The following is an 11,060-nucleotide window of genomic DNA, read 5'->3' as shown; positions in this document are numbered from 1 at the left end:
TTATTATATTTTTAACATATTTACTCAAGTGTGAAGTTGCTAACTTGTTAACTCAAGATGGAAACTAAAACTCGAATTTAGCCAAATTGAAAATCTGACGAGCTGCAGCATTTCTATGATATCTCACAGCTCAATGATGAAATGACCAGATGTCAAAATGACTGAAGAGAAAACTCAATTCGAGACAAGCTGTATTTCACGTCAGTTGGGCAAAATTGGATGTTGTATAGGCAAACTGATGGCAGCAGCAAGGATCAGTTTGGCTGATCAATTGTGGTATTTTGGTCAGCCTAATTAACTAGGTATTTAAATGAAACGATTCAGTATATGTTATGAAGGTAATAGGATGATTTACAAATTATATGCACAGGTCAAAGTCTGAATCGAAGTGTAAGATGTTGATAAATGATGATGAATTTATGAGTTCTGCGCAGAATGGGCACACATAATAAGTTTGGTTCAGTCTAACTGATGAGCCCAACTTATAGTGGATCTCAAAATTAGCTATGCTCGCTAAAAGTGGCCACCAAGGCGGATATGACCGTAGAGTTGAGTTTCAAAGTTTAGATGAGTGAGTCTTCGCACAAATACATTAAATATTGTGTTTGGAATATTGACATAAGAGACATTAAACATTATGTGGATTGTGAGGTTGCAACTTGTAATCGAGAGTGTGCTGGGATTTTTGATTAAAAAATTGATAAATCTTAAGTTCAAAGATTTGTATAAATCAAAGTCTTATAGTGGATCATTCCTAAGGGGAATGAGAGGTGTCGTAGAAGTTGTAAATATCTTTACATACATAGACAAATCCATATCTATTTATTTATCGCATTTACTTATTATTGTTACTATTTTTAAGATGTATTGTTGAAGCATTTTATGTGTATTTCAAATATAAAAATATTACATACCAAATATTTGATCAAATGCGTCAACTAAAAAAGTTTTTACACATTCAATTTGCATATCTTTTTAATGTTTTACAAAAATATTTATTCAATTTCTACGAAATATTATTTTGAATGTATTTTGCTTGGTTTGAAAACCAAACTCGATTTAATTCATCAATATTTAATATTTCAAAAACCGAACTGTTATATATCAATGATCATCCACTAATCTATCACATCTATAACTAATATATATCCCAATAAAATATTTTTAATTTTATCTATATTTTTGAATTTCCAAAACTATCATTTCACATATTACATGAAAATTATTATAAAAAAACAAATTTTAATATTTTTTAATTTTATAATAACCACTAAACTTTTGACAAATATTAGTTAAAATAAAAAATTTAATATGTATACATTTATTACGTGTTAATAGTGAACACATTGCATGCCTGAAAAAAAATTTGTATTTATTTGTTATAATTTGTAAAATTATTGTGCGATATATTTAAAAATATATTTTTAGTACGATATAACGAATTATTTATTTAAAAATATTATTTTTAGTACGATATAAAATAGTATAAAAGATAATATAGATAACATGCCTAAAATTTTGAATGGAATGTCAAAATATATATGCCCTTAACATCTCTATATGTAATGAATATTATGCTCTAGCCTTTGTTTGACCTGCCGAAAACAATGTTTCAACTATGTTGGCAATTTTTAATACACAATAATTATGTGAATTTAGTATCCCTGCATAAAATTAATATTATATATATAATATTTTTTTACCAAGATAATTTAGATATTATATTAAAATTTTAAAAAAATTAAAGATAATATTTTGTAATATTTATATAATTATTTAAATAAACTATATTTTGTTTTTAAAAAAATTAAGTAATTATTTATTTTTATATAAATATTAATTTATTGTAAAAATATCATTTTTAATATATTGGCTTCATTTACTTTAAATGATTAGATTGCGTAGATATATTATATCTTGATTATTAAAGGAATTAAACAAGATTTGAATTAATATAGATAAATAATAATATATTTATTTTGATGATGGTGATTATGATTGATATTAAAATTAAATGATGATTCTAATTTACCTTTGATCATTATACTTTATAATAAAATTAAATGATATTTATATTTGAAAACATTATTTTTACATTTTTATATTATATATTTAATTTTTGGTTTTAAATATTTTATAACGTTCCTTAAATGTTTTTAAAATAATAATTTTATTTCAAAATAAATACATAAATAATTTTTAGAAAGGTGTTTAATATTTTTTTTATAATATAATACGTAACAATATCACATTATCTCAAATATAATATCATAAATTTTCAGTTAGTAATAACTGTGAAACCCTAGACACAAAGGTGCATAAATGCATTTTAAAGTTTATTAGTATAATTAAATCTTATTATTTTCATTTTAGAATTTTTTACCACATTGTTTTTCGATACAAATTTTATTTGTCCAAAGTAATTTGTATCTAGAAATACATTAAAATACATCACAATACACTTAAAAATTCATCAAGTACTATAAGGCTCTCATTCCAAAATCAAATACCCAAAATATAATAAAATATTATAATTACGCTCAACGTATATGTTAAGTAATATTTAAGTACAATGCATATAATCATTAAGTTCAATGTAAGATAATTTATAATTAGGTTCAATGTAATATAATTTATAATTATATTCAATGTATATAATCATTAAGTACAATGTATTCTAACTAAATATAAAGTATTTAAATGTATGTAAGTATATAATAATATTAAGTTTTGGATAAACATCATCTTTTTCATTTAATAAATAATAAAATAAATATGGATAAGTATGAATTCCTCGGTTATATATACCTAAACTCCTTTCTCATTTTCAATTCACAATCAACCGAGAGAGAAGAAAGAAACGAAAGAGGGAAGAAGAAAGGGAGGAGGAAAAGAGAAAAAAATAGAAGAAAACTCTATAACTTTTTCCGAAAAAATTTCAATAAATCATCAACTATTCACCTCATATCTTAAAGCAATATAGCACTGGAAGTGATGTAAAAAGATCGAGCAAGAACAAGAAAATCAAACCAAGATATTCCGAAAAAGACAACGGAATCCCGTTTCAAGCTAGGTAATCTACGCTCATATTTCTTATAGCAATACACCAAACAAGAGGTTGGTTTGAACACAAAAGTTGTACCCTTTGTTGCATAGATAAGGTACATACCGTCCGTCGTTCCAAAATATTGACGGAACTAACATTTTCGGAATGTTGGAGTATCTTAGTTCTTCATAAGACGATATTTAAATCTGGTATTGATCGGATAGGAATTTGAAAATACTTTCAACATAAGAATTAAAGATCTTACAAAGTTACATAAGCTGGAAAAAACCCGGCCACGCGTGGCCGCCGGAAGGCCAGTCACGCGCCGGAATCGTCGGCGCGTGTACCTCACGCGTCGCCGTATCGGCGTTTTTCCGGTGGCCGAACCTTCCTAGTGATGTTTCCGACTTTTTGGCCAACTTTCGTAATGTTTAGAGATATATTCTAATTAATATGAATTTTGAAAACTTAAGTAAAATCAATCGGGTTAAATTCTGAAAAAAAAATAATCTGGAAATGATCAGCTATTTACTTAAAACTCTAGCTTATAAATATCATTCATAATATATTTTTAGGACTTGCTCCAGCAACTCGGATTACTAATCAAGCCTAAACTGTAAGTTATCATTTGAGGAAATTACTATTCATTCTTCTATTAAAGCCTTTGGCATTTGGCCTGAAAATTTCAATAGCATTTATTTAATGTTCAAATATCATCCATAGTTCATTTCGATTACTGATATATTTTTCTTACATATTTATGAATGGATTGATATATCGTTAATGAATGGAGTCATGGACAACGGATTTCGGTCCTGAAATTGAGTCCACTGGACAACGTGTCTTCGGCCCAGAAAATGAGTCCAATGAACAACGGGTCAAAAGTCTCGGGTATATGGTTCATCTGAACAACGCGCACCGAATATTTTGGTCCAGAGAATGGTTCACCCGGCTCGTAAAAAGTGCTCAATTAGAGCCACTAATGTTAATTATGAAATTTTCATTTATCTATTATTCCATTGCATAACATTCATAACATCTAAATTGTTATGCCTATTACTTCATGCATAGTTATAATGAAGCGGTATTTTAACTTATTTAAAAGTTATGTACTATTTTAAACTCACTAAGTCCTCAAAGACTTAACCCTCTGTTTCTTTTCGTCTAATGTAATTTCCAGACACAGGAACCCCAGGATTGGAACATGAGGAAAATAACTGAAGTTGAAATAAGAGCAATTGAAAGTTGGGATGATCTTTTTATAAATAAATGTTAAACTTCTGCTGTAAAATAATTGTACATATTTGAAATAAGAATGTAAATGTTTGTATATAATCTTTTAATGATAGTAGAAAATATTTAAATTTTTATCTACAATATCTTTTTAATAATAATAATGGTAAAAATAAAGATAACAGTTCAATAAAGAAAGATTGTAGAAAATGTGACACTTGGTAAGGAAATAATTATGAATTCCTAAACCGGGCGTCACAATAACTATCTGAGATCTTTTTATTTAAATTTGTTATTATTCTATTTCTTCTAAAATTTTTAAAAAATATTCTTTTAAATATTTCTTTTCACATTTCACGAATTATAAATGTAACTATTTTAATTTGTTTAAATGTAAGCGTAAATTATAAATATGATTTTAAATCATTTAGTAAATAATTTATATTAATATATGAAGTTTAACTAATGCTTGATATGAAATAATATAATATAATGATAGATGAGGAGGATAATTTCGGTTGTTTGAGTTAAATTATATGATGTGTTAAAAAAAATCGCATCAATTAAAAGAGATTAAAAATCATTAGTTAATAATAATTGAAACGAGCTCTATATTTATTGTGATTGGTAAAATTTATAATAAACACTTGATAGTGTATGATACTTAATAAATTAAACTCTAATCGAGCTAAGCAAACGTAACCTATTCCAACACACTAAATGCATATACCCATATCAATCATATAACAAACCCGATGATTTATTTAACATACATCGAAAAATAACGACTACAAATTACATACTTTTTCTTTTCTCACATGTTAATACAAGTGAATCCATGGCTTTATTTATGGTGTCATATCAGGCATGACTTGGTCTTGAAAGAGTTGCGTAGAGTGTTTGAATTCATGGATTTTGATTTTGGATCCTTTTGAAAATTGACTTTTGGATAATTGTTTTACCTAATCAATTTACTTCTTTTTTTTAAAAAAAAAATCAAAATTTAATTATGGTAGTATTTATATGTGGTTTAAAGGTATTTTTTCACATTGTTATTTTTCTATGGTTCATATATTTAAAATGTATTAATTAATAATTATTATTATTTAAATTATATGGTCCATATATTTAATTAATATTATATTATATAATAAACCAAACCCCCTCTCTCTTATGAGAAAGGCCAAAAAGTGAAAATCAACCTTCCAATAGAAAACCGAGTCCTGGTAATGGACATTCACCTAACATACATACTCAGTTGAAAAATACCCCCAAATAAAAAATGGTGGCGGAGGAGACGGCGGCGCTGATATTCACCTACGGCACCCTCAAGCGGGGATTCTCGAATCACCCACTGTTGCAGGATATGATGGCCACGGGCGATGCTTCTTACGTTGGATCCTACCGCACCCGCGACAGCCTACCCCTTGTATGCGGGCCCTACCGCGTGCCGTTCCTCCTCAACCTTCCCGGCCGCGGCCAACGAGTCTCCGGCGAGCTCTACGCCGTGTCGCAGCGGGCGCTGGAGAAGATGGACGAGTTAGAGGGCCTGCAGAGAGGGCACTACGAGAGGCTGGCAATCGAGCTGGTGCGCGGCGACGATGAGGAAGAGAAGAAGAGGCCGCCGGATCCTACGCCGGCGCAGGCGTACTACGCACACCGGAGCTACGCGGAGGAGATGTGGAAGAAGAATGGGGAGGAGGGATATAACTGTTACACGGAGAAAGTGGCGAGGGGATACGTCAGGCGTAAAGATAGGCCGCAAACGCTTACTTTCTTGGATCAAATTCGTCTCTTTCTTTCTGAATGAAACAAGAAATTTGAGCAACATTATGTTCACGTGTGATTGAAATTACGGATTAAATATAATCTCTCTTCCAGATTTTAATTTTTGTCCACGATAACATTTCTTTCAAACTCGGGTTTTAACTTGTTTGCTGAAAATCTCGAGCCCATATAATTTTAATTTTCAAGGGTGATGCCCATGGAATCTGTTCAAGAATATGTTTGATTGTGTTCTCCATGATCTTGATTTTATAGGATATGTATATGAAAAGAAATGCAATTGGTAATCAACAAGAGCATACAATAGATCATAAGATTACAGAGCAGAAGGTCACTTTGAACTACAACAAATGTCTTCCACTATGTTCTATGTTACATCTTGCAAGAAATTATATGGTACATTGTCCGACTGATCTAAGTGTTGATCTGGGAAAATGATAGAGAGGTGGAGACAGGTCGAGAAATTAAAGGACACGACTCCGTACCTTGTTTTTCTTTGAATCATTGAGTTCCATCAGTGGTTGTGACCTGCAGAGGCAATGCCAGTAAAATACACTACGAAACACAACATAATACCGAAGATGAACGTGACGAATTCATCTACAAAATTCTGAAGTATAGGATTATATCAAAAACTGTACATTATCAAGAAGAATAATGAGTCAAATCGGGTCGCCAGTGATACCAGTCTTACAATTTTTCGACTTTCATATTAATTAATATTTGTTGCACATAACACGGGGAAACAGAACAAGGACACGCTAGTTGCACGACTGGCATTGAGTTTTTGTGGACTGGTGCAATCTGTTGTTACATCATTAAACAGCAGGCATATGATTGGAAGCGTGAAATCTATAGCTTAACAAGAGTCCCGTGTTCACCTAAACTTCATCCTTTGTTTCAGCTTGATAGCTTTCCCCTGATAAGAACCACCAAATATTAAACGCCATTACCCTGTCTAGCGTTGCTTATCTACATCCAAAGCTGCGATTTCCAACTCAATGGATAAAAGTTAGAACACAGCTTCTTCTCCACTCATTTTCATTTGCATTTACCCCATGACAATAAAGCAATCCTTTTATCACCACAAACTTCATACTATCACCAGAAACCTAGTATCAATACGATGTGACACGCACCAATGCCCCACAACATTTGCACACATGAACATATGGCAATGATGTAGGCACTCTATTTGCAAAGGTAATAAAAAAATCTATTACAACATATAATGTAGCAAGCATACCAAATTGATGTGTGACTAATGCCAAGCCCATTACAGGTAAGTATCATCCCTTTAAATCTCGACAAATACTCCTGTATCAAAGGTAAAATCCAAATTATCAACAAACAAGTATCAAAGTACAGTCTATCCAAAAAGTTGAGTTTCGAGGGATTGAAACAAGAAGCTCTGAAAAGAAGCCAAAATATTCAGGATAAACAAAACAACCACATGACCAAAACTAACCTGTAAAGTATATTTTTCAATCTCATACTTTCCATTCAGATCGTACTCTAGTCGTTTATCAGGATCAATTAACACTGCAAGGAAACGTGCAGAAAAATATTACCCACGACATAATCATAATCAAAGAAAAATAGGTTTAGTAACAGACTAACAGTCCTATGATGACAATTAATTTGTTCTTGCAATGTGTGGCATGTCAAAAGTCCATAAATTTGAATTGCCTAATAACAAATTTTCCACCAGCTATTTTTGGGATTTCAATGATTAATCATGCAGTTTTAAGATCCTAACCATAAAAGAAGCACTTGGAAGGCAACCCCGACTATACCTTTTGTCTAAATAAAGAAAGAAAGAATCAGGTGACGGTGCCGATATTACAATTAAAAAAACTTGACAGTCCTTGTCTTCATTAAAAATAAATGATTCTAAAAGTCGATTCTTACTTCCTGCCCTATAAATTATCTTTGTTTTATATGATTTTGAACTTGAGATCATAACACAACTTAGCACTTACCGAGTTTCCTATAAAGGAAGTACAGAAGAGGTATTTTTTTAAGCACTGTAAAAGACTGCCGATATGGCAAAACCAGAGGTTCTACAATTTCCGGTCAGTGGAATATGTTTGGACTCATCCGACCTAGTGGAGGAATCAACATTTTAATCTATTTTTTAAAATTTTGGTTAGCCAATTCCGACCCAAATTGGCCAGAATCCATCAACCCGATCAGCGAATTCTGGCATGTTTCATCTATAAATGCCACATACCTCAAACTCAAAGCTCTCACCTCTCTACATCTCAATTTCCATTAAAATTTCTTTTCATCACAACTTTCCCATTCAGTTTCACTTCCCTAAGTACCATACATAATCTAAAATACCTCACCCTCAAACACATCTACCTGAAATACTTTCCCCTGCACAGGTGAGAGCTTTGAGTTTGAGGTATGTGGCATTTATAGATGAAAACTCGGATATTTAAAAAAAAAATTGAATTTTTAAAAACAATATTTTAGCAACTTAGGCAAGTTGCCCAAGTTGATCAATTATTGCTGCCAAAAAATTTAAAAAATGTTTTAAAATTATAAAACCCAGCCAAAATATACCAATGGCCAAGTTGGGTCAGCAAGTTCCACTGAACCAGGCACCCAGCCCACCAAAAGTTAAAAACAAAAAAAGAAATAAAGTGGTTCAAAAGAAAAACGGAAAAAAAAAATGTTGATACTGCCGACTGGGTCGGCAGAGTCGAAGCATATTCTGCCAATCCGTTCGGTGTTTTGTATCCGCCGACAATAAAATGGCAAAACCAGCGGTCTTTTACAAATTTTTTTTTTAAAAAAAAAGAACTTAAAAGAAGAAGGCCACAAAGCTGCATTTACCCAGGTTGAACTAAGGTCATACTTAATAAATTGATTTTGATATAAGGTTCACAATAATTTGTCAAAGAGAAATATATTTTGCACTCGAGTAAAATTGCGGCTTGCAAAGGTAAGACTAAATAATTCATATGCTAGCATAAACAAATCACCGGTATAGGCTTCGTTGATCTCTTGAAAATTTTCAGTAACAGCACGGTCTCCCTTGTGTTTATCAGGATGCCATTTCTGTAGAACAATAAAAAAGTTCAAGAAAGTTCCCAGAAAATATCCATCAGGACTCAGGAGTCAGGACCCTTCGCATGGATGGTTCAGAGAAGATAAAATACCAACCAATGCTAGCTTCCGATAATTCAATTTGATTTTCTCATCAGTAGCATCATAGTCTACTTCTAAGACCTTGTAGTAATCCTAAAACAACAAGAAATCAAAACAACATCCTCTTGATCACATGGTCAAGTTACACAAGAAGATTAATGATAAGCAGTTAGTAATTCGAATGTACCTACCATGGAAAGGATTGAAATTGAATTAAAGAATAAATCAACAGCCTAATTTAGCTTGCTCAATTTTATTTCTGAATTGACTTTAGAATTCAAAGGCGTAACCTTTCAATCTTCCCCTCATTTCGGACACTATAACGGCGACGGAGAAACGGTTAGTTAATGTTTGGTATCGGATGATATGGGTACTGTAGAAGTAGTAAGTCGTTACCCTGGGAATCCAGCCTCTAAATATTAAGTATGTTTCCATATTCCACAGTTCTGCTCTGTCTATTCTGTTTCAATTTGAATTCTGAGCTAAGCTTATAAGACTCGGGTACACAATCTGTTTGCCCAAAGTAGCAAGTTGCGCTTTTATTGCAGCTGGTTTTGACCCATGTACCTTGATATATACACATCCATTCAATTTCCTTAGCACCCGCGTGATAAGTCAATGCAAATATGTTCTGAGAAAATTGTGACTAAACATGTGTCAAAAATTCCAAGTTACATATATGCTTCAATTTCAGCTTTTGTTATCACTGTATTATGCGTAAAATACTCCCAAGAATATCAGAAATAAGATGATAAGCTAATTTTAAGTCACGCAAAAGAATGAAAGAAAGAGAAAATATTACTAGCAAATAAAGAGCAGCAGAAGAGAACTACTACCGGAGCTCAAAACTAACAGTGCCAAGGATTAAAACCCTAAAGAAACTCATTTTCGGTCAAACAAAACAACAGGAATTCATGAAAAACCAATCAAAATTTCGAAAAAACATTCACCGATAGCATCAAAATTGGGTACCTTGGAGGTGCTTCGATGGCTATCGTCCATAAGCAGCAGCGAATAATTGAAGCTACAACGAGATTCATTTGATGGAAGAATCCAGACAGAGAGATTCACACATGGGAATGAAGAAGAACGGATAGAATCGTAGTCATGTGGAGAGAGAATTGAAGCTGAGGGCACGGGCTTATTGGGCTAAATAAATGAAGGCCTTTAGTAGCGACCCGACACGACCCGATCCGGCCCATTCGACAAGTCAGATAATTTTTAAGATAGTCATCTCCAATGTATTTCATCCTATTCGGATCCAAACTTTTCTCTCTATTCTACTAACCGAGTCTCTTCATAACCAAATCTCTCAACTCAAAATGCTCGAAGTTGGACCTTCTAATTATAAGCTCGGATCATTCTTTTACGATAAGCATTGAGTCGGACAATTGCTCGACTTCTCTTTTCTTTTATTAAATCCAAATCCATGGCTCAGAGGTTGTCATTATCCGAGCCATAATTTATCACTCAATAAACACTATTTTAACTTATTTCCGTGGGTAGGAACGANTCTCTCATTTTTGGTAATCATTTTTATTTATTCTATTACTACTTCAATGTGAGATTGATTGATAGAAGTTGTATTTATATGTTGTATTGTGTTATATTAGTCTATTTTGACATGAATTCGTAGATCAAGTTCATATTTCATTTATATTTGTTTTTACATATTGTATATAATCACGGCTCACCTTGATTTAATAATTTGCAGGAAATTGGCATGAAAAGATGGAAATTTAGGAGACTTAAGGAAGTTGAACAATGCAGGTCCCGCCGAGTCAATTACTTTTTACCGCTCAGTGCAAGAAAGAAGAAAATGATGTGCGTTGATAGA

General features: G+C 32.0%; 2 protein-coding genes across 2 annotated transcripts; one reads left to right on the top strand and one right to left on the bottom strand.

Moving 5' to 3' along the window:
* Window positions 1–5,447: 5,447 nt before the first annotated feature.
* LOC140989849 (putative gamma-glutamylcyclotransferase At3g02910) lies at window positions 5,448–6,167 on the top strand. Its single transcript, XM_073459305.1, has one exon. The coding sequence runs from the start codon at window positions 5,562–5,564 to the stop codon at window positions 6,087–6,089; it is 528 nt and encodes a 175-aa protein (XP_073315406.1). The 5' UTR covers window positions 5,448–5,561; the 3' UTR covers window positions 6,090–6,167.
* Window positions 6,168–6,350: 183 nt separating this feature from the next.
* On the bottom strand, window positions 6,351–10,406 carry LOC140989850 (uncharacterized). Its single transcript, XM_073459306.1, has 6 exons — window positions 10,196–10,406; window positions 9,239–9,316; window positions 9,058–9,133; window positions 7,533–7,606; window positions 7,311–7,381; window positions 6,351–6,592 (listed from the first exon to the last, which is right to left on the bottom strand). The coding sequence occupies exons 1-6, from the start codon at window positions 10,223–10,225 to the stop codon at window positions 6,529–6,531; spliced, it is 393 nt and encodes a 130-aa protein (XP_073315407.1). The 5' UTR covers window positions 10,226–10,406; the 3' UTR covers window positions 6,351–6,528.
* Window positions 10,407–11,060: the final 654 nt, after the last annotated feature.

Source organism: Primulina huaijiensis, chromosome 12 (assembly GCF_012295235.1).
Source record: "Primulina huaijiensis isolate GDHJ02 chromosome 12, ASM1229523v2, whole genome shotgun sequence".
NCBI lineage: Eukaryota > Viridiplantae > Streptophyta > Magnoliopsida > Lamiales > Gesneriaceae > Primulina > Primulina huaijiensis.
Note: the sequence above shows the minus strand (reverse complement) of the source record. Positions and strands in the feature narration are given on the sequence as shown.

Coding starts and splice junctions, on each gene's coding strand:
- LOC140989849 (XM_073459305.1), top strand. CDS start 5,562: ATGGTGGCGGAGGAGACGGCGGCGCTGATATTCACCTACGGCACCCTC.
- LOC140989850 (XM_073459306.1), bottom strand. CDS start 10,225: ATGGACGATAGCCATCGAAGCACCTCCAAG. Junction 9,317..10,195: donor GCCATCGAAGCACCTCCAAG/GTACCCAATTTT, acceptor TTGTTGTTTTAG/GATTACTACAAGGTCTTAGA. Junction 7,607..9,057: donor GATCAACGAAGCCTATACCG/GTGATTTGTTTA, acceptor GTTTCCTTGCAG/TGTTAATTGATCCTGATAAA.